This window comes from Oncorhynchus masou, chromosome 28, assembly GCF_036934945.1.
Source record: "Oncorhynchus masou masou isolate Uvic2021 chromosome 28, UVic_Omas_1.1, whole genome shotgun sequence".
NCBI lineage: Eukaryota > Metazoa > Chordata > Actinopteri > Salmoniformes > Salmonidae > Oncorhynchus > Oncorhynchus masou.
Window position 1 is genome coordinate 46193005 of NC_088239.1, and position 21072 is coordinate 46214076.

Here is a 21072-nt window from a genome sequence, read left to right on the forward strand (position 1 = left end):
GTGGAGTAACTACAATGTTAATCCATCCTCAGTTTTCTTCTATCACAGCCATTTAACTCTAACTGGTTTCAAATCACCGTTTGCCTCATTCAGTGAAATCCCTGTGCATTTTCCTTCCTCTACATCAACTGAGTTAGGAAGGACACCTGTATCAATACTGGTTGTATTGATACACCATCCAAAGTGTAATTAATAACTTCACCATGCTCAAAGGGATATTCAATGACTGCTTTTATTTTTTTTTACCCATTTTTTTTTTTAAATTTAATTTTACCCCTTTTTTCTCCCCAATTTTATGGTATCCAATTGGTAGTAGTTAGTCTTGTCTCATCGCTGCAACTCCTGTACGGACTCGGGAGGCGAAGGTCGAGAGCCATGTGTCCTCCGAAACACAACCCAACCAAGCCGCACTGCTTCTTGACACAATGCACATCCAACCCGGAAGCCAGCCGCACCAATGTGTCGGAAACACTGTACACTTGGCGACCTGGTCAGCGTGCACTGCGCCCGGCCCGCCACAGGAGTCGCTAGCGCGCGATGAGAAAGGATATCCCTGCCGGCCAAACCCTACCTAACCCGGAAGATACTGGGCCAATTGTGCACCGCCTCATGGGCTTCCCGGTTGCGGCCGGCTGCGACAGAGCCTGGGCTCAAACCCAGAATCTCTGGTGTCAGAGAATTACACATGTAAACTGTATGAATATACTTTTGTTGAATTTTATTATCATTTTTATTTTTACTTGCGCATAAGGCATGTGTTTTTTCCATTTTCATAGGAAGTCAAAAGTCACTTTTTTTGGGGCCAAATGCCATAAGAAATTTGACATGCTCAAAAATCCTGCAGAAATGCAAAATTGACTGGTCTGATGAACACAGGATGGCCGGGCAGTGATAGTTGTTCCTTTCCATCACTCGTTGTGTTGATTTCATCATGTCCATTTGGTGACGGTACCTCACTGTTTAAACATATTACAAATGGACAAGAGTCACCTAGCAAGTCACTGTCCATCAGTCAATTAGATATCATTCTGACACCAAACTGACACCAAACCCACTTTTTCTTACTCGTTTAGTAGCCAACTATCACATACTTCAGAGCTGGCCCAAAATTCACAACGCCTTCTGTTCAAACCATAATAAAAACGTGAAACGCGTAGTTCCGTTCTCGTTGCGGGCCCAGTTCTGATGTTATGTGTAGGCCTAGCTGAGGCGACCCGGACTCCCAAGTTTCGGCTCGATAGGTCATTTGGTGCCCGAGCAAGACCCTAATTGGTGCTGAAAATCCCCTATTTTCCATGCCTTGCTACGGGGTCCTTGAATGAGCTATCGGACAGAAACGTTGGTCCATCTATATGGGCCGAGACAGTCGCAATGCACCTAGTCTTGCGACTCTGAGACATTTCTAAATGTCATCATTTTCGTGATGCAAAAATGAATTGAAGTTATTGCAAATGTACGAGGCTGTTTCTCGGTCCGAGAACCTTCTAGAGCCACGTAACTCACCACGCACCATCGACCTGAGGTCTAGAACAGGTTTCAGAACTCTAGGTCTGACGGTTCTTTAATAGTTTGAACAAGGTTAACTAATGCAGGCAGTGTATGTCTCTACGCACCCCAATGTGTCCCTCCTTCCAAGCTGTGTGTGTGTGTGTGTGTGTGTGTGTGATTTAGTTTTTCTTTGAAATTTTATGGGAGAAATTACTGATTTACAGTTCATGGGGTTGCCTAATCACACACATGAAGTTTTGGAAAGATCTGACTTTTTTAACCCTTGTGACACCAATTATGGCACTTCCGGTTGGCACAGGAAGCTATAAGTAAACACATATCCTCATTGTGGTATGTTTTTACAGAATCCTGAGTTTTAAGTCTTTACGTGAAGAACTGACTGATTTACACAGGGTTGAATGCACTATTTCTATCAAACTGCAGGTAGGGTATGGATACACACGTTTAGGGTGATGTTTAACCACTTCCGGTTGGTCCAGGAAGCTTAGAATCAACACAGGTAGACCTCATAGTGGCCTGATGGACTGTCATCGAAGACTGGTTCATAAGGCATTCATAACCCACATAGGCTTCAGATTGACTTTAGAGGAGCAGGCAATGTATTCCTATGGGGAGAGATGTCATTGTAATCTGTGAGATCAAAAACCCCTGTTTTACTGTTAAGGGTTAATGCCACACAGTCAAGGTTAGGCTTGCACAGATCGGGAGGACCTCAGGTACGATCCTGAGGTCGAATTGTGCTTCTCACCCAAACTGTTCTCTCACTGTCACCCAAAAGCAAATGACCATTTAAGGCCAGGCTTCATTTTGGGCCTACTTTTTTTCACGGTCGCTGCACTCAGAGCGAGCTACGGTCATGCGGGGGGCATCTCGTTGAACTCTGCACGGCCTAGAGAATATGGAAATGCCATTGCAGGCTCTGTGTGTCTTTAAGCACCGCACTTTGTCACTCCGTCCTTGCTGTGTGTGTGTGTGTGTGAGTGAGAGCTTTTCTTTGACATCTGTTGGGAGAAATGACTGACTTACAGTTCATGGGGATTGCCTAATCACGCATGACGTTTAACCCTTGGAAACAGCACCCATGACACCATTTTAAGGCACTTCCGGTTTACACAGGAAGCTGAAAGTGAAAACACATCCTCCTTGGGGTAGGCAATTATAGAATTTTGAGTTAAATCTATGTTAAGAACTGACTTATTTACAGAGGGTTTAGTGAGTGTGTGTTTAAGAAAATCACAGAAATCTTGCAGAGCTCCGAAGCACACTTTAAAAGATTCCTATGAACACGATGCAACTGGATCTGTAACTGTTTTAAAAAATTAAAAAACTATTTTTGAACATCACCAATTTGACATTGTACGATTTCTCTTAAATGACGATAGATATATGGCTGGTTCTTTTTTTTATTGACACCGGCGGCTCCTTGACTTTGACGTGAAGCGGAAAAATTATTGCTCTATTTTCATTTTGGACCTTTAATCCCAGAAAATGGCCATAACTCCGTTGAGACACCATCTTGTTCGGGGCCAACTGCCCATTATGCCAAACCTAGGCTCACCAAGTTTCGTCTTCAAAGTCTTTTCCGTTTTGGAGATAAGGCCACGTCGTGATTCGTGATGTTTTGTACATTTGCAATATGATTCCATTTGCCCTCTTGTGGGATTTATCGGGACAGCGGGAAAATTACTATTTTTATAAAACGGAAACCGAATGCCCGAGAGAGTTCGTTTGACTTCCTGGTAGATCCGGCCCTGCCGCACGGCCCGACGCCGTCCGCAAATTTTACAAATGTTTTCGGACATCTAGTAAGGGACCGTACATTTGCAATATGGACTTTCTCACTAACCATATGGCGAATGTCAATGTTCCCTTAAGGTATGAAAGCCTTCAGGTCAATTAGGTGTCTAGCGGCAGTGATATTTGTTGACTGAACCTGAAAAAAAACTGGGGGAAACAAAAACCAGGAAAAACTAAATGGAATTTGTGGGGGGGGGGGGAAACCCGACTCAGGCAACAAAAAGTGTGTCAATGGGGGTTATAGTAGCCTGTTGGTTGTGTGACCACTCCTTTTAGTTCTCAGTCTTCTGTCCTCTTTTTCTGTCGTTTCTCTGTGTCGTCCTGGTGGTGTGAGGCTGACGCAGATCGGGGGTGACAGACAGTCACAGAACATCTCAGGATGGCCGGGACTACTGCCAACTCTCTGGGACGGGCGGAACCTGTGTGTGTAGACTCCTGTACGTGCACCCGAGAGTGTTTTCCTGTACACTAATTTGTGTGGTTGTTTCTGCACGTGTCTCTCTGGTGTGTGTGCGTGTGTCCGAGTTGTGACAGTGTGTGAGAGGTCAGTCTGTAAACTGGCAACAGGCCAGCATCACAGAAGACATGAACTGGTTTTCATTAGTGTGTGCGTGTGTGTGTCTGCCTGCTTCGGCTCACGGAACAGGCCCCGAGTCCCACTGTAAAGTCTCCTCCGGGGACGTGGTCCTTCCAGTGTCTAATAAGAAACCGGTGAACCAGCATCGGTAGAAAGCACACACACACACCCTCTCTCTTTTGCTCGTAAAACATACTGTGCAGTAATATCTAACTTATCCTGAAGGGAAAGTATTGCCTCATAACATTTAGCACAATGGACCCTTTTGTTTTCAATTTCCATATCTGATTATTTGAATGTTCTTTTGTTTGTCCCTTAATTCAATAGCTGACTATTCATCTATAACATTGTCTTGATCTCCTTCATATTAATAATTATCATGTGAGGGACCTTTCTGCAATGAGACCGTGGTGACTGTAATTTCTAAATACTATAAACAGTACGATTAATTTGCTGACAAAATGTCAGCGTTTTTCTTCCCATCCTCTTCAGTGTGCATGTGGTTGGTTGTGTAGTGGCCAGATGGAAGTAGCCTGTTCTCTATTGTTGTCCATGTTGAGGGCTCTATACATAAGTGTTTTATAGGTGGGGATGTTTCGTCCTTCAAGGGAGGGCAGCATTGGAAGTGTGTCACTGAAGTAAGCATTTCACTGTTAGTCTACACCCGTTTACGATGCATGTGACGAATAAAATAACAATTGTTGATGTCATGGTAACATCAGAATAGCATGGCTTTTATTGTGCAGGCCTTGTCTGATGACTGAGTCACAGAGTTAGTATTTCAGCACTTTATACATTGTGCGACTCCATTTTGGTTTGTTTTGGATATGAGGAGAAGGTGGTTTTACGTTGGGCCTAGGGGAAGACAGAATGCAGATGTAAAGTTAGGCTTGTTTTAAAATAATCAGTTCCCAGTGTTTTCATCAATGGGACCAGACATTATATATTTTATTTGGCATGAGTGACCCTCTGACCTGTGACTCCTTACCTTTGCCCTGTAGGGATGGAGTTCCCTGTGGACGTGTTGGATTCAGTGAGGCAAGAGGAGGTGGAGCAGGCAGCAGAGGGCTACATGACCCAGCTACGATATGTCAGCCCCGACAAGACCGAGAGCTTTACCCTGCCCAGCCACAGAAAGGTACACACACACACACTGTTAGTTTAGTCAACTCTAACACCATGTCACACTTTCTCTCTCTCTCTCTCTCTCTCTCTCCCTCTCAGATCAGTATCAGTCTGTGTAACGTTGGTTTTGTTCCCATCTATGGAGGAGACCTGAAGCACAAGGTTATGGCCCTGTTCTCCCCAGATGATCAGCTCACAGGTACACACAACACTTTTACACAACCTCAGCACAGTCTGAAAACCCATCCCGAGCCCCCCTGTCCCTATCCTTTGACACAGTCAGTGTAAGCTGATAGTTTCCACCACATAGATACTGTAGGTGTAAGCTATTTTGTTTGAAACGACCAGCATGCACACAGCCGATCCATTTAGATCTACTAGAGTTTAGGTTATGGCCTGGGGGTTTATATTTCCGACAGCGTAAGTTTGGATTCTAACCATATGTCATACTCATCGAACTCTATTCTCAATGTCTCCAGCGGTAGCTCTGTACCTGGCAGGACAGTGGTGGTCAGTAGAGGACATCCTCAGAACCTCCGACCCCTCCAGAACTGGCCTGGTCAAGGTACACACACACACACACACACACACTACAACACAAGGTTAATGTAAAGCTAGCACATTGAAACACACAAACACACTCTGTTGAGGTAGGATATTGGTTATGTCTGGTGTAAGGAAAAGCTCTGAATCTGACACAATATGAGAGGACACACAGGATTAGGGCTGCCCCCCCCCAAAAAAAACAACCTTGGTCGACCGAAAGTCGTCTGTCCAATCAATTGGTCTAAATAACAAAACTCCGTTTCCTGTGCCAGACACAGCTGTAGGCTATTTGCGCAAGGGATAAGAAATCATCAGGTAGGTCTTTTTTTAATGATGTTTCCACTGAATCGGAGCATGACATTTTTCCCTTTCACGCTGGGTGGTTATGGAAAAGGAGAGCACTGGAAAGATTTTTCAAACACATTGAGGAACTATTGTTATTCTCAATGGATGTAAAACAGACTTAGTTTGCTTGCTGTTTGATGGGAAGAAAACATTACCACAGCTCATTAGTGGTGGTGCGTTAAACCAATTCAAAATACTATCAGATCCCCAATAATCACATTTGATATGCAGGCCAGGTAGCCTATAGGCTTAATTCTAACCATAATTATGCGCGCGTTGTTAATTAATTGACAGGAGCGCTCCAAACAAAAGACGATGACTAAATTGACATAGGTCGTACAGTGCATTCGGAAGGTATTCAGGCCCCTTGACCTCTTCCACATTTTCTTACGTTAGTCTTATTCTAAAATGGATAACATTGTTGTTTTTTTGCTCATCCTTGTACACACGATATCCCATAATGACAAGCCAAAAACAGGTTTTTAGAAATGTTTGCCCCATAAAATATCAAATTTAAGTATTCAGACCCTTTACTCAGTAATTTTTTATATGCACCTTTTTGCAGCGATTACAGCCTTTAGTCTTCTTGGGTATGACACTACAAGCTAGGAACACCTGTATTTGGGGAGTTTCTCACATTCTTCTCTGCAGATCCTCTCAAGCTCTGTCAGGTTGGATGGGGAGTGTTGCTGTACAGCTATTTTCAGGTCTCTTCAGAGAGGTTTGATTGGGTTCAGGTCCGGGCTCTGGCTGGCCCCAAAGCCACTCCTGCATTGTCTTTGCTGTGTGCTTATGGTCGTTGTCCTGTTGGAAGGTGGACCTATGCCCCAGTCTGATGTCCTGAGTGCTCTGGTGCAGGTATTCATCAAGGATCTCTCTGTACTTTGCTCTGTTCATCTTTCCCTCGATCCTGACTAGTCTCCCAGTCCCTGCCGCTGAAAACAACCCCACGGCATGATGCTGCCGCCACCATGCTTCACTGTAGGGATGGTGAAAGGTTTCCTCCAGATGTGAAACTGGCCATTCAGGCCAAAGAGTTCAATCTTGGTTTCATGAGACCACATCATCTTATTTCTCATGGTCTGAGTCCTTTAGGTGTCTCTTGGCAAACTCCAAGCGGGCTGTCATGTCTTTTTTACTGAGGAGTGGCTTTTGTCTGACCTCTACCATAAAGGCCTGATTGGTAGAGTGCTACAAATGGGCAAACCTTCCAGAAGGACAACCATCTCCACAGAGTAACTCTGGAGCTCTGTCAGTGATCATCGGGGTCTTGGTCACCTCCCTGACCAAGACCCTTCTCCCCCGATTGCTTAGTTTGTCCGGACGGCCAGCTCTGAGAAGAGTCCTGGTGGTTTTAAAATACTTCCATTTAAGAATGATGGGGGGCCACTGTTTATGTGGACATTCAATGCTGCAGAAATGTTTTTGTACCCTTATCCAGATTTATGCCTCGAAACAATCTCCTCTCGGAGCTCTACGGACTATTCCTTTGACCTCATGGCTTGGTTTTTGCTCTGACGTGCACTGTCAACTGTAGGACCTAATATAGACATGTCTTTCCAAATCATGTCCAATCAATTGAATTTACTACAGGTGGACTCCGAGCAAGTTGAAGAAACATCTCAAGCATGATCAATGGAAACCAGATGCATCTGATCTCAATTTTAAGTCTGAGCGGTTGGAACCAAAAATCTCAAATTTGGACTCATCAGACCAAAGGACAGATTTTCACCGGTCTAATTTCCATTGCTCGTTTCTTTGCTCAAGCAAGTCTCTTATTATTGGTTCCTTTTTAGTCAAGGTTTCTTTGCAGAAATTCGACCATGAAGGCTTGATTCATGTCTCCTCTGAACAGTTTGTTGAAAAATGTCTGTTACTTGAACTCTGATGCATTTATTTGGGAAGCAATCTGAGGTGCAGTGAACATTTTAACAAGGCACAGTTTTAATTGAAATGTATTCCAGGTGACTACCTCATGAGGCTGGTTGAGAGAATGCAAATAGTGTGTAAAGCTGTCAAGGTAAAGGGTGGCTACTTTGAAGAATCTAAAATATATATTTTTAATTTGTTTAACCCTTTTTTTTTGTTACTACGTGAATCCATATGTGTGTTCATATTTTTGATGTCTTCTCTATTATTCTACAATGTAGAAAATAGTAAAAATAAAGAAACCCTTGAATGAGTAGGTGTCCGAACTTTTGACTGGTAGTGTGTGTACAGTTGAAGTCGGATGTTTACATTAAAAATCGTTTTTCAACCACTCCACACATCTCTTGTTAACAAACTATAGCTTTGGCAAGTCGGTTAGGACATCTACTTTGTGCATGGCACAAGTAATTTTTCCAACAATTGTTTCCAGACAGATTATTTCACTTAATAATTCACTATTACATTTCAAGTAGGTCAGAAGTGTACATACACTAAGTTGACTGTGCCTTTAAACAGCTTAGAAAATTCCAGAAAATTATGTCATGTCTTTAGAAGCTTTTGATAAGCTAATTGACATCCATTTGAGTCAATTGGAGGTGTACCTGTGGATGTATTTCAAGGCCTACCTTCAAACTTTGCTTAACATCATGGGAAAAATCAAAATAAATCAGCCAAGACCTCAGAAAATAAAATGTAGACCTCCACAAGATTCATCCCTGGGAGCGATTTCCAAATGCCTGAAAGTACCACGTTCATTTGTACAAACAATAATACGCACGTATAAACACCATGGGATCAGGCAGTCGTCATACCGCTTAGGAAGGAGACGTGTTCGGTCTCCTAGAGATGAACGTACTTTGGTGCGAAAAGTGCAAATCAATCCCAGAACAACATCAAAGGACCTTGAGAAGATGCTGGAGGGTACAAAAGTATCTATAGCCACAGTAAAACGAGTCCTATATGGACATAACCTGAAAGGCCGCTCAGCAAGGAAGAAGCCACTGCACCAAAACCACCATTACAAAAAGCCAGACTACGGTTTGCAACTGCACATGGGGACAAAGATCGTACTTTTTGGAGAAATGTCCTCTGGTCTGATGAAACAAAAACAGAACTGATTGGCCATAATGAACATCGTTACATTTGGAGTAAAAAGGGGGAGGCTTGCAAGCTGAATAACACCATCCCAACTGTGACGCACGGTAGTGGCAGCATCATGTTATGGTGGTGCTTTGCTGCAGGAGGGAATGGTGCACTTCACAAAATAGATGGCATTATGAGGGAGGAAAATTGTGTGTGGATATATTGAAGCAACATCTCAGGTAGTTAAAGCTCGGTCGCAAATGGGTCTTCCAAATGGACAATGACCCCAAGCATACTTGCAAAGTTGTGGCAAAATTGCTTAAGAACAACAAAGTCAAGGTATTGAAGTGGCCATTACAAAGCCCTGACCTCAATCCTATAGAACATTTGTGGGCAGAACTGAAAAAGCTTGTGCGAGCAAGGAGGCCGACAAACCTGACTCCGTTACACCAGCTCAATCAGGAGGAACGGGCCAAAATTCACCCAACTTATTGTGGGAAGCTTGTGGAAGGCTACATTTGACCCAAGTTAAACAATTTAAAGGCAATGCTACCAAATACTAATTGAGTGTATGTAAACTTATTACCTCCTGGGAATGTGATGAAAGAAGTAAAAGCTGAAATTAAATCATTCTCTACTATTATTCTGACATTTCACATTCTTAAAATAACGTGGTGATCCTAACTAACATAAGACAAGGAATTTGTACTAGGATTAAATGCCAGGAATTGTGAAACTTAGTTGAAATGTATTTGGCTAAATTGAATTGTATTTGGCTAAGGTGTATGTAAACTTCTGACTTCTGTGTGTGTACACACACACACACACACACACACACACACACAGTTGAAGTCAAAGGTTTACATACACCTTAGCCAAATACAATTCAATTTAGCCAAATACATTTCAACTAAGTTTCACAATTCCTGGCATACAGTGGGGCAAAAAAGTATTTAGTCAGCCACCAACTGTGCAAGTTCTCCCACTTAAAAAGATGAGAGGTCTGTAATTTTCATCATAGGTACACTTCAACTATGACAGGATGTGTTGGTACCATTCTTTGTTCATGGCTGTGTTCTTTAGCAAAATTGTGAGTGAGCCCACTCCCTTGGCAGAGAAGCAACCCCACACATGAATGGTCTCAGGATGCTTTACTGTTGGCATGACACAGGACTGATGGTAGCGCTCTCCTTGTCTTCTCTGGACAAGCTATTTTCCGGATGCCGCAAACAATCGGAAAGGGGATTCATCAGAGAAAATTACTTTTCCCCAGTCCTCAGCAGTCCAATCCCTGTACCTTTTGCAGAATATCAGTCTGTCCCTGATGTTTTTCCTGGAGAGAAGTGGCTTTTTTTGCTGCCCTTCTTGACACCAGGCCATTCTCAGTCTTCAACTCACTGTGTGTGCAGATGCACTCACACCTGCCTGCTGCCATTCCTGAGCAAGCCCTGTTTTGGTGGTGCCCCAATCCTGAATCAACTTTAGGAGACGGTCCTGGCGCTTGCTGGACTTTTGTGGTCACCCCGAAGCCTTCTTCACAACAATTTAACCACTCTCCTTGACGTTCTTGATGATCTGTTAAATAGTTGACTTAGGTGCAATCTTACTGGCATCAATATCCTTGCCTGTGAAGCCCTTTTTCTGCAAAGCTATGCTGACTGCACGTGTTTCCTTGCAGGTAACCATGGTTGACAGAGGAAGAAGGATTCCAAGCACCGCTCTCCTTTTGAAGCGTCCAGTCTGTTATTCGAACTCAATCAGCATGACAATGATCTCCAGCCTTGTTCTCGTCAACACGCACACCTGACAAGATGTCTTTTGTGGCAGGGCTGAAATGCAGTGGAATTTTTTTTTGAGGATTCAGTTCATTTACATGGCAAAGAGGGACTTTGCAATTAATTGCAATTAATCTCATCACTCTTCATAACATTCTGGAGTATATGCAAATTGCCATCATACAAACTGAGGCAGCAGACTTTGAAAATTAATATTTGTGTCATTCTCAACTTTTGGCCACGACTGTACTTGGGTTCAGCCCTACACAGGATACTACAACAACATGATGGATGACACACACACATTACCCTTGGCATGTTTATCTAGCCCATCAGATGCATAATAACGTTGTTTTGGACAGAATGCCAAGCACTGCATTTCTGGTGTGTTTGTGTAGAGGACCGAGCACAAAGACACCAGTCAGAACAAACTCATGGCTCGCTGCCTGGCTTTACCCTGCAACTTGTTATGATTAGCATGGAACAATGGAGAAACACAGTGTGCGTGCACACACACACACTAGGGTTGGGCAAAATCAACTGTTCTAGCGTGATTCTATACTTATAAAATCGGCCATTAGACAATGTGGCCAGACCAATTTTTATTTATTTTTTTAAACTTAAACATTTGACATTTTTGTAATATATGGGAAATATTCAGAACTATCTCGTCTCTTATGATACTTCAGTAGGATTAGTCTATGCTTTTGGCCGTTTTGGTGTCGTAACGGCACAGAGGATTTTCTTGTCTCATAAAAGCCTGAGCTTTGCTCAACTGTAAGGTTTGTTCGAACTACTAGTTTTTTTTTTCTATCTTGCTCGTTATTACCTCGGGCCTACCATGTTAAAGGTCATTCAAAAACAACCGAACTTTTAGACTATTTTAAATTCTGTTAGATTAACGTAATTGTTTAATCATGAAATAGATTGGAGAAATCCAGGGTGCATAACCTGAAAGAGAAGCTTGATATGTCAAGTCATCCTCCTATCAAATGGAGAGAAAAGAGGAAGGTAGGCTTTAATAACAATTAGACCGTGTGTGTGTGTGTGTGTCTGCTATACAAAATAACATAATGTCTTTGGCTTTTAGGCCCAGAAACTCCGATAGTCAAGGGAGAAGAAGAAAAAAATCCTGACTTGACATTTTGTTCCGCATTGGTGAATCTCTCTCCGTCTACATTGTTCGTGTGCATTCTGTAAATGGTTTAGAATATATATATATATATTTAAATGTTATGTAGGATATTGCAAAGGAATAGGCCTCAACATGGCCCTGCTGTGCACTGCCCAACTCCGCTATTTACTTAGCCTAGCCTATTTGAACATGACTGGCAACTATCTATGTCACATCACGATGTCGTCACCGTCGACAATGCCTGTCAATCATCCTCGATAGACGATGCTGTCTTAACCCTAAGAGAGAGCGAGGGGGAGAGAGACACACACATATACACACACACACACATTTGAAACTAGGAGCAGTACACTGTTCAGGGCTATGATTTAAACCCTACAGTTAAGTTATTTCTATGTTTACAAGGGGTTAGCAGAGCTACGGAGCAGTACATACTGTCACAACCATTTTAGTGAGAGGTTAAAGACGATAATGCCATGTACTGAACCAAGTCCCTTCTGAATCTTGTCCTACTACAGTGTATGTAGATTGAGTAGTGAGGCTTGTGCATTGTTGCTGTTAAACTCCTGGGGAGGTGTGTGTGTGTGTGTGTGTGTGTGTGTGTGTGCTACCTTTTTTGTTAAGTGTCTCTCTGTCCCCACCCCAGGTGAGGAGTCTTGGTGAGCGGCTCGTCCTGTACATTCTGAACCGTATCGTGTACCGCGTGGGTGAGATGGACACACCCGAGGTGCCCTTCCTGTGCCACGGCCAGCACGACTTCGCCAAGCTCCTCTGGAAGGACGGAAACGCTGTCGGGTTCTACTCAGTCAAACCCAAAGGTGAGCGGTCTCTGTCTGGTCAAACTGTCAAGTTTTTGTTTAAACCAAAACCTCTCTTATTTGATCGGTGACGTTAGCTAGTTAGTGGAGACTGGACTGTATCCCCAACTTACACAAGGCTATTGGTTAGCTTCAACCTCCTGAAGATGATTTCTGTAATGGCCAAGATATAGACTTTATACTATACCAGAAATATAGTTGCACATAGTTTAAATTGTTCTGTTTTTTTTATTATAAGTCAGAACCCATCACAATGTTCAGTATTATTGGTACAAAGTATCGTTCCCTGTGTTTTTAAAAACTGTTTTTAAGTGTTGCTCAGTGAAGACACAGGACCACTGCAGAGCAGGACATCGTAGTACAACCGATGAGCTGGAATTAATTTGTCCAACGTTTTCATTAGATCCACATTGAGACGGGCAGATCGCCAGAAGATGTTTTTCCACTTTTGTTTGACTTTAATGTTCTCTAATCGGAGAAGTGTTCCAGCAGTGTATTAAGAATCCAGACTTCACTTTACTGACTTTATTGTCCCCATGGGGACAATATTCTGTTGCAGTGTCATATACACGTTTTAAATGCAAAACAAATGTGTTAACACAACTTCCATAACAGTTTAATACCAATAAAAAGAGACGAGCCTGCTGGCCTTCCTGGGTCGATAGGAACATTTTAGCCCAAGCTATTTAGGAGGGATATCACACCTGGCACAAATAATTTAGTTCTGTTTTTCCTGCCAAGTGGAGGAGTTCAAAGTTCGGGTACATGGGGTGGCTTGGGTCTGATTTTGTGAGCCTTGCGGAGGGCCCTGACCTTAACTCTCATCCAGGCCTGTCTGTTTGACTCCAAGTACTTTGCTTGCTGTGGTGACAATCCTTCTCAGCATGTTTCTCTGGCTGACAGTGGCATTACCAAACAATACAACAAGTTAAAATACTCTCAATAAAAGATTTGTAAAACCGTGTCAGTATATTACAGTCAACATTAAAAGATCCCAGCTTTTTGAGCAAGTACAGACTTCAGTTTTGATCTCTTGCAATGTCTCGTTTTATCATCCTGTGTTTTTATATGACAATCAATAATGTATCAATCAATTATAGCATACCTTACAGACATGAACTAACAGTAAATCTCTCTCTACCTCTCACTCTCCAGACAGCTTGTGTAATAACTTTGTGACCCAGCGCTACCAGCTTCCTGTCATGGACTCCATATTTGTCAGGAAGTGTCACCGTGGAAACGGCCATGGCCTGCAGATGCTGGAGGACTTTGTGGACTCTTTCAAAGACAACCAGCTTGGCCTGAAGTACCCTCTCTCTCTAACCATGTATAAAGGTTGGTAGTAGTAGTACTCTCTTTCTCTAACTGTCTATAAAGGGTCGTAGTATTCTCTTTCTATAACCATGTATAAAGGTTGGTGGTAGTAGTTGTACTCTCTAAACATGTATTACTCTCTCTCTCTAACCAGGTATAAAGGGTGGTATTAGTCTCTCTCTAAACAGGTATAAAGGATAGTAGTATTACTCTTTCTCTAAACAGGTATAAAGGGTTGTATTAGTCTCTCTCTAAACAGGTATACAGGGTGGTGGTAGTCTCTCTCTAAACGGGTATAAAGGGTGATGGTAGTAGTTCCTCTCTAAACAGGTATAAAGGGTGGTAGTATTTCTCCACTACACTCTAGAGCTATACAACTTTCCGTCCCCACAATAAACCGGTCAATCAGTGTGTCATCTCTCCCTGACCTGCAGTGTGTGGCCGGTACCTGTGTCGGTACCCAGCTGACCAGGATCTGCTGTGGGTGGTAGAGGGAGTGGGAGGCCCTTACCAGAGAGAGAATGTGGCCAGCAAGATGAAAGCCCTAGCACTGAAAGGTACTGGCACAGTGGCAGGAGGCATACAGGGATGCACTTTCAACACCATGCTCTAACACCAACGGCCTGTTCAGGAAGATGTAAAGTTACAGTACCTTCAGATAGAAATTTGTAATGTAGAACCGATATGATCGTCATATAGAGTAGCGAATCGCGACGTCAGCTCTATTCATTCACATTTCTAACCAGCTCCATTTCTATCTGCGACCTCACTGAATACAACCCAGTTGATCCATCGGGACCATAGCAGGATGATGGCAGGAGACTCAGATTAGCTCTGCTGTGATGTGGGCTGGGGACTTGGTGACATCAGACAGACAGTGGTCAGACTCACATGACGGGCAGCTAATTGACTTATGATTGTTGTGCCGATTCCCATAAAGCGGTGCGCCACGCGGTGACTTCTAACGGAGCCCGACGAGCAGCCTCCCTGGACCACACAGACGTCAGCATGGAGGAGGACAACTTTCTGGACATCACCGTACGTCTCCGGCTCTCTATCTCTTATCAATTCAACTTGGTGTCTTTTGTTTCTTTCTCTCTTTTTAAAAAATCTCCTCCTTTGCTATGCTTTCTCTCCTTTGGGTCTCCTCCTCAGTCTCTCGTCTCCTCCAACAGCTCTTTGAATGTATTTGTTTATAATTTAAGAATATCTTCCAACCTCAGTTCTGTAGTGTAGGGACATTATAATCAAGTAATGAGGAGTTGATTTTGGTCATAAGGTGAATTCACCAATTTGTAAGTTGCTCTGGATAAGAGTGTCTGCCAAATGACTTAAATGTAAATGTCTTTATTTCTTGTTTTATAGGAGGATGTTTTGGTGGTAAATACTCCCCTGAAGTTAATAGAAGGTAAGTAGCTCAGAGAAGTCTTTACGATCTCCATGGAGTCCTGAAATAAATAACCAATAAGAACAATTTGAGATTTTCTGAATACAGAGAAGAAGAAAAAATGTTTTTTTGTTGTGTGACTACACATTGGAATGAAAATGGCTACTCTTTCTCTAGCGCTGGATGGCTCACCCGTGTCAACGCGTAGCAGGAGTAGCGGACATAAAAAGCGTGGCAGAGAAGAGACAGAAGACTCCACGGAGGAGAGCCAGCCTCTGAAGATGAACAGGTTAGACAAGGAGTCTCAGTGAAATAGAAACCTACATTAAAGTATCAATGAAATGTGTAGAGTTCAATGTATACAGTCTTTTTTTTCCCAGGGCAGAAGTGCTCCTTAATTCTCATAAATTCAGTGACTATTTTACTCATCAGGCAGGCAATCAGTCAATCAAGACTCATACCCATAGTATTTTCAACACTGACATGTGACCTTTTCTTTCAGGTTGTAACCCAACCTATATATGGTTTTCAAGTATGAACGCTTCCTTTTGGCTCTAAATTATAACAATACCACTGGTCTATTGTGCGTTTAGAATGGAGGATGCAAAGTCCGAGCCCACCAACACGACTGTAGAGGATGGAGGACAGGAGGAGGTGGAAGGAAGAGAGGGGGAGGAGTCTGGAGAGGCAGAGGCTGCTGTGGCCCAGGAAGAGGAGGAGGAGACTGCGACGACCAAAGCTCAGGTGAGAAGATATGGGGGAGGGGGGGTCAATATATGAATACAGCGTTAGAAAACAAAGGTTAATTTGGCAGTTCTGTTTTGATTGTCATCATTGTGTTGTGTTACTATGGTTACTGTCAGAGAATAACCAGTCACTCATAGATTGTCACACTTGTTGTGTCAAATGGCACCCCCTATTCCCTATGGCCCCTGGCCAAAAGTAGGGCACTATATAGTGAATAGGGTCCCATTTCAGACCGCATTGATTTGGCTTTAATTCAATTATCCCATAAAAACACATTGAATAACAGATTCAGACATGGGAAAAACAGATAGTCAAGATGAACGGAGAACTGACTGATGGCCAGAGGGAGGAGGTAAAGGATGGAGTGGAGGGAGAGGCTGTACTGGAGAATAGAACGACAGAGGAAGACGTGGAGGAGGCGGCAGCAAAGGAGGAAGAGTCCATCGAGGCTGAAGTATGTGGTTCAATTCCTCAGGAGGATTAACCTTGTATGACAGTTGGAATGTGTGGGATGAGGCCATTATTGGAGCAAGGGGTTCACGGGTGAGAGACGATGGGAGCCTTTCATTGTTGGACAGTTTAATTTTTGCACCGTGGACATGTTTCTTTCTATGGTATGTGTTAAGAAAGGGAATTGGGTAGTTTTTAACAAATGCACCTTTTTTTCCTGTCTTTTTTTGTCCCCTGCAGGACATATTAGAAGCAGCTCCTGTGGCGCCAGAGGGGTTGGCTGAAGCTGTGGAGGAGCAGGATCCTCTCCCGTTAGTAGACGATCCAGCGTCTGTTTCAGAGGAGGCCCCTCGCCTGCAGAACCATCCCCAGCAGAGCCCTCACTCTCTGGGGATGTGCGTGAGGAGGCTACACCCATGGAAGAAGCAGAGGAGGTAGAGGGAGGACAGGTGGGGAAAGCAGTGGATTTGTACTGTGTACAAAGGGAATTTGGGAATACGTTTTTAACAAATGCAAATTGTTCTCTTTTTGTCCTCTACGGCGCAGGACACTGTAGTAGCAACTCCTGTGGCGTCGGAGGGGTTGGCTGTGGTGGAGGATGTGGAGGAGGTGGCTCCTCTCCCGTTAGTAAAAGAGCCGGCCTCCGCTCCAGAGGAGGCCCCCTCGCCCATGGAAGGAGAGGAGGTAAAGAGAGAAGAGGTGGAGGAGAGCGCAATGGAGGAACCGGAGGCGAAGAAGAAATTGGTGGAGGTCATTGCAGTGGACAGCAGTAGCCAGGAAACGGTGGTCCAAGTGCTGGGAGGAGACCTGTCCTACCAGCCTCTGGAGGAAGGAGAGGAGGAGGCGGCGAAGGAAGGGGTCCTGGTCGCGAATGAGGAAAATAAAGGGGTAGAGGAGATGGAGAATGCAACGACTACAGAGGAGTTCGAGGAGGGAAGTGAGAGCTCCGACGAGGGAGGCAAGGGTCAGGCTCTTTGGAGGAGAGTTGGGGGCAGGGGCCCGGCGGCGCCTGAACGTAAATCTAAGAGACTGAACAGAGTGGTCATCGAGCAGGACAGGGAGCAGCCAGAGGTCACAGTGGAAGAGGAGGAGAAAGCTACAACTACAGAGGAGGAGGAGGAAGAAGAGGCTGTAGAGAAGAGCTGGGCTGAGGAAGAGGTGGAGGAAGAGGAGCAGCCACAAGTGATTGACCAGAGGGCATTGAGAAGGAAGAGCCGACCGGTCCAGACTCCAAATAAAGCCAGAGGGAAACGACATGGCAAGATCTAAACACACCAGGCATGCACAACACACACACACACACACACACGGTGATGTTTTCTGTCTGGTTTTAGGGTTTGTAAGGGGTCTAAAGTTTACTTGTATTATCTCAGTATGATGTTTAGATGCATTTACTTTAGGTAGTTCATTTATCTTTACAGAAAACGACCAAAAAAGTGTTTGTACAGGAAAACGCAGCACTCGCTATTGTAATTCGTCAATGTGAATTCTTTTAATGTTATTCATATGTCATTTGTAATCTTGTTTTTACTGCCTTGTTCTATAGGAACTGACTGATATTGAGTTTAACAGGTCTGTTGTGGTTTGAATATGATTGTCACTCAAAGATTTTTACTATCAAACCCAGTTCCATGTTCTCCTATAGCCTGGTCCCATTCTCGTCTTGAGGTGCCACTGTTATATTTATAGTCGTTACAATATTTAAATAGTTTTGGTCGAAAGGCACCTCTTTAGTTTAGTTCTTGCAGGAGTTATTTTCTAAAAAAAGTCATTGAAGTTCTGTTCCAATGAAAGCCAGCAGACCCATTAGCTTCCGAAGACCAGTTTTGCTAATAAACCTTTTTTTTATGACTATATGGAACTCTTAAGGAAGGAAACTTTCAAAGAATGCTTTCAGTTTTCTCCGTGGTGCACGCCACCTAGCTATCGTATCTCTTGGAGTGATGAAATTATATTTTCCGATGCGCCTTTCGAAAAGCTGTGAATGAACGTCAAATCATGATCTTCAGGTTGCACGGCACGTACTCGTGCACATGCACACACATGCATATCGATATGTACACACAGATACTATAGTGAATATATCCATAGAATCTGTTTTGAATAGGAACAATCGATTTGGACATGATTTGATCTTAATTTAGCAATAAAATAAAACGTTTCTGAGATCCTAATTGTCTTTCCCATTCATAATTTAAGATGGTGATTTATACTTTGTAATATAATTCATGGCCTCTTTAATTGCAATTGGATAAAATATGTATATTACAATAACTAGATTATACCAGAATTTTGAAGTAACTGAATTTATGTACCATCGATATTTTTGATATAAACATTTTGTAAAATGACAACTTTCACTATTGGGAGAAAGAAATGTTGCAACCCAAATTCCGTGAATTGTATGCCGTCATTGAGTGTTGATTCACTATTAGAGGGCACTTTGAGCCAAAGACGTGAAGCAGAATGCATCAAATGGGCTATTGTTGTACCATGGTTACAGGTCAATCTATAGAACCTTAACTAGGGCCGTATTCACTAGGCACCAAACGGATTAAAAAAACACTCCGCTGTGCACTAATGAATATGACCCGTGCTAAAGGATTGGATGGTGATTGGATGGTGCGCCACAGCGTTTACGAGATGGTTCTAGGCAGTTGCATTGACTGTAAAGGTGTTTTCCCTCTGTATGGAAGGAAACCTGTTCTAGCCTTGGCAGAACGTGTCAATGCAACTGTTTGATGTAAACCTTAGACGTGTATATAATTAGTCATTGACTTGAAATAGGGTCTCCCCATTCTAGTAATTATGTTTCTATAATGGAAACCTTGATGTCAGAATGTCAGTCTCACAGATAGTGTTTTCGGCGACGTGAGTTTTTGGTTTCTCTTGTTAATCAAATTGCCTTCATAACATCTATTGTAAAAGGCAGAAATATATCCATTTTTTGTATGACTGATGTGTGTTCGCTGTGTCTGGGATATGTCACATACAAGGAGCTACAGCGTACAACACCTGGTTGAGCGGCTTCCTCTCCTTAATCTGCACTGGTCTGAGAACTAGGGGTGAGTGAAGGCAATGTGGCAGAAACCTACCAGGGGATTTTGCTTTCACCTCTCCACTTCCAGATCAGTGCAGGGGATGGAAAGGAGGCGAGGAGAGGATGCCACGCTGTACTCTTGATGCTCACCATGTGCTTGTTGCTGAAATACCCGTTCTTTCAACCACTGCTATACTTGTGGATGGGTTCCATTAGGTCTTGTTTCTACTCTATTCTGATTCCCCCAAAGTGTTTTAAAGGTTCATTGTGACACCATGAAACTGCTGTACAGAATATTACACAGCCATGTTAGTTCTGTTCGTTTTCTGTTGGAATGTATTCTGGATATGCTGCAGCAGCAGAGGGAGACAGAGTAGGTGTCGTTGAGCTGCAGCGTCGAGTATAGTATATAGCCTGTCTTGACCCTGTTGTAGCGTTTTCAGATTTGGGTTGAAAATGGAAGTCCACCACTTGGTGGCACTCACATTCTGCCACATTCGGCTGCTGTGGTTCCCTCTGTGCCTGGTGGTTTTATACATGCATGCTTCGTAGATATGTCTGACTGGGTTTGTGCTGGTGCTCTCCGAAAATGAAGGCTGGCTTGCCCCAGGGGCCATGTTCAGTCGGGTGCAACGTCAGAAATGGTTTGTTCGCCGGTGTACAAGACGCTCCTTATTTGCAACGTTCAGAACATTGCACCTTCCTGAATGTACCTCGTACTACTCTAAATCAGGCATCCTTATTGGCCTCATTCGCAACCAATAGACTTTAGACTGTCCTGAATGGTAAATGATGCCCTATATAGTGCACGCTTTTGAACAAAGCCCGATTGGCACTGGTCAAAGGGAGAACAGGGTGCCCTTTAGGGTAGTGTTCTGTTGATTTTGTTTGCACTGTAACATGTACGGTTTGTGGTTGGAGATATTAACCGTTTCACCGCTGACACCTATGTTTAGTCACAGGTACTATCAGGGTCTCAATTCAGGAGATGAATCCACATTTAAATGAATTGGAAAGATGTCTATTTCAAAAGAAAGAGAAATGTGTGCCTTTTTTTTTAATGGTCCCTGACTGTAAGGGACCCCCCCCCCCCAATGAGTTTTACATGTGATATTTTTTAACTAATAAGTATGATTTCAAATCACCTGAATTCACTGAGTTGTAATAGATTACAACTCATTCCTGCATCTTGTCACTTCCACATAATCTGCCTCTTGTGACGTTACTGGACCAATCCTGTTGGTTTCTCAGCTGTATTATCACAGGCTACTCTTCATCTTATATCTTGCAGAACATATTTCAATTTATGATTTCCTTCTTCTTAATGAAAAATAAAAATAAAAGTTTTTCTGAAATTACACTTTGGATTTGCTCGGTGTGTATCTAGTAGCCAGAGTGGCTTGACTGTGAAATCTCAGACTGGCAAACACTTACCTTTTCCCCCTTTTTTTATCGTATGCATGCATCATTTGATTGTATCTGTATATCAGGTAAA

General features: G+C 43.2%; 1 protein-coding gene across 1 annotated transcript; it reads left to right on the forward strand.

Moving 5' to 3' along the window:
- The first annotated feature begins 1699 nt into the window (after positions 1-1699).
- On the forward strand, positions 1700-20935 carry LOC135516994 (soluble lamin-associated protein of 75 kDa-like). Its single transcript, XM_064941039.1, has 14 exons — positions 1700-3743; positions 4885-5021; positions 5108-5207; positions 5488-5573; positions 12468-12639; positions 13795-13974; positions 14388-14510; positions 14894-14991; positions 15319-15361; positions 15518-15629; positions 15934-16084; positions 16374-16541; positions 16778-16972; positions 17084-20935. Exons 1-14 carry the CDS (start codon positions 3686-3688, stop codon positions 17804-17806), a joined length of 2346 nt encoding a protein of 781 aa, XP_064797111.1. The 5' UTR covers positions 1700-3685; the 3' UTR covers positions 17807-20935.
- The last annotated feature ends 137 nt before the right edge of the window (positions 20936-21072 follow it).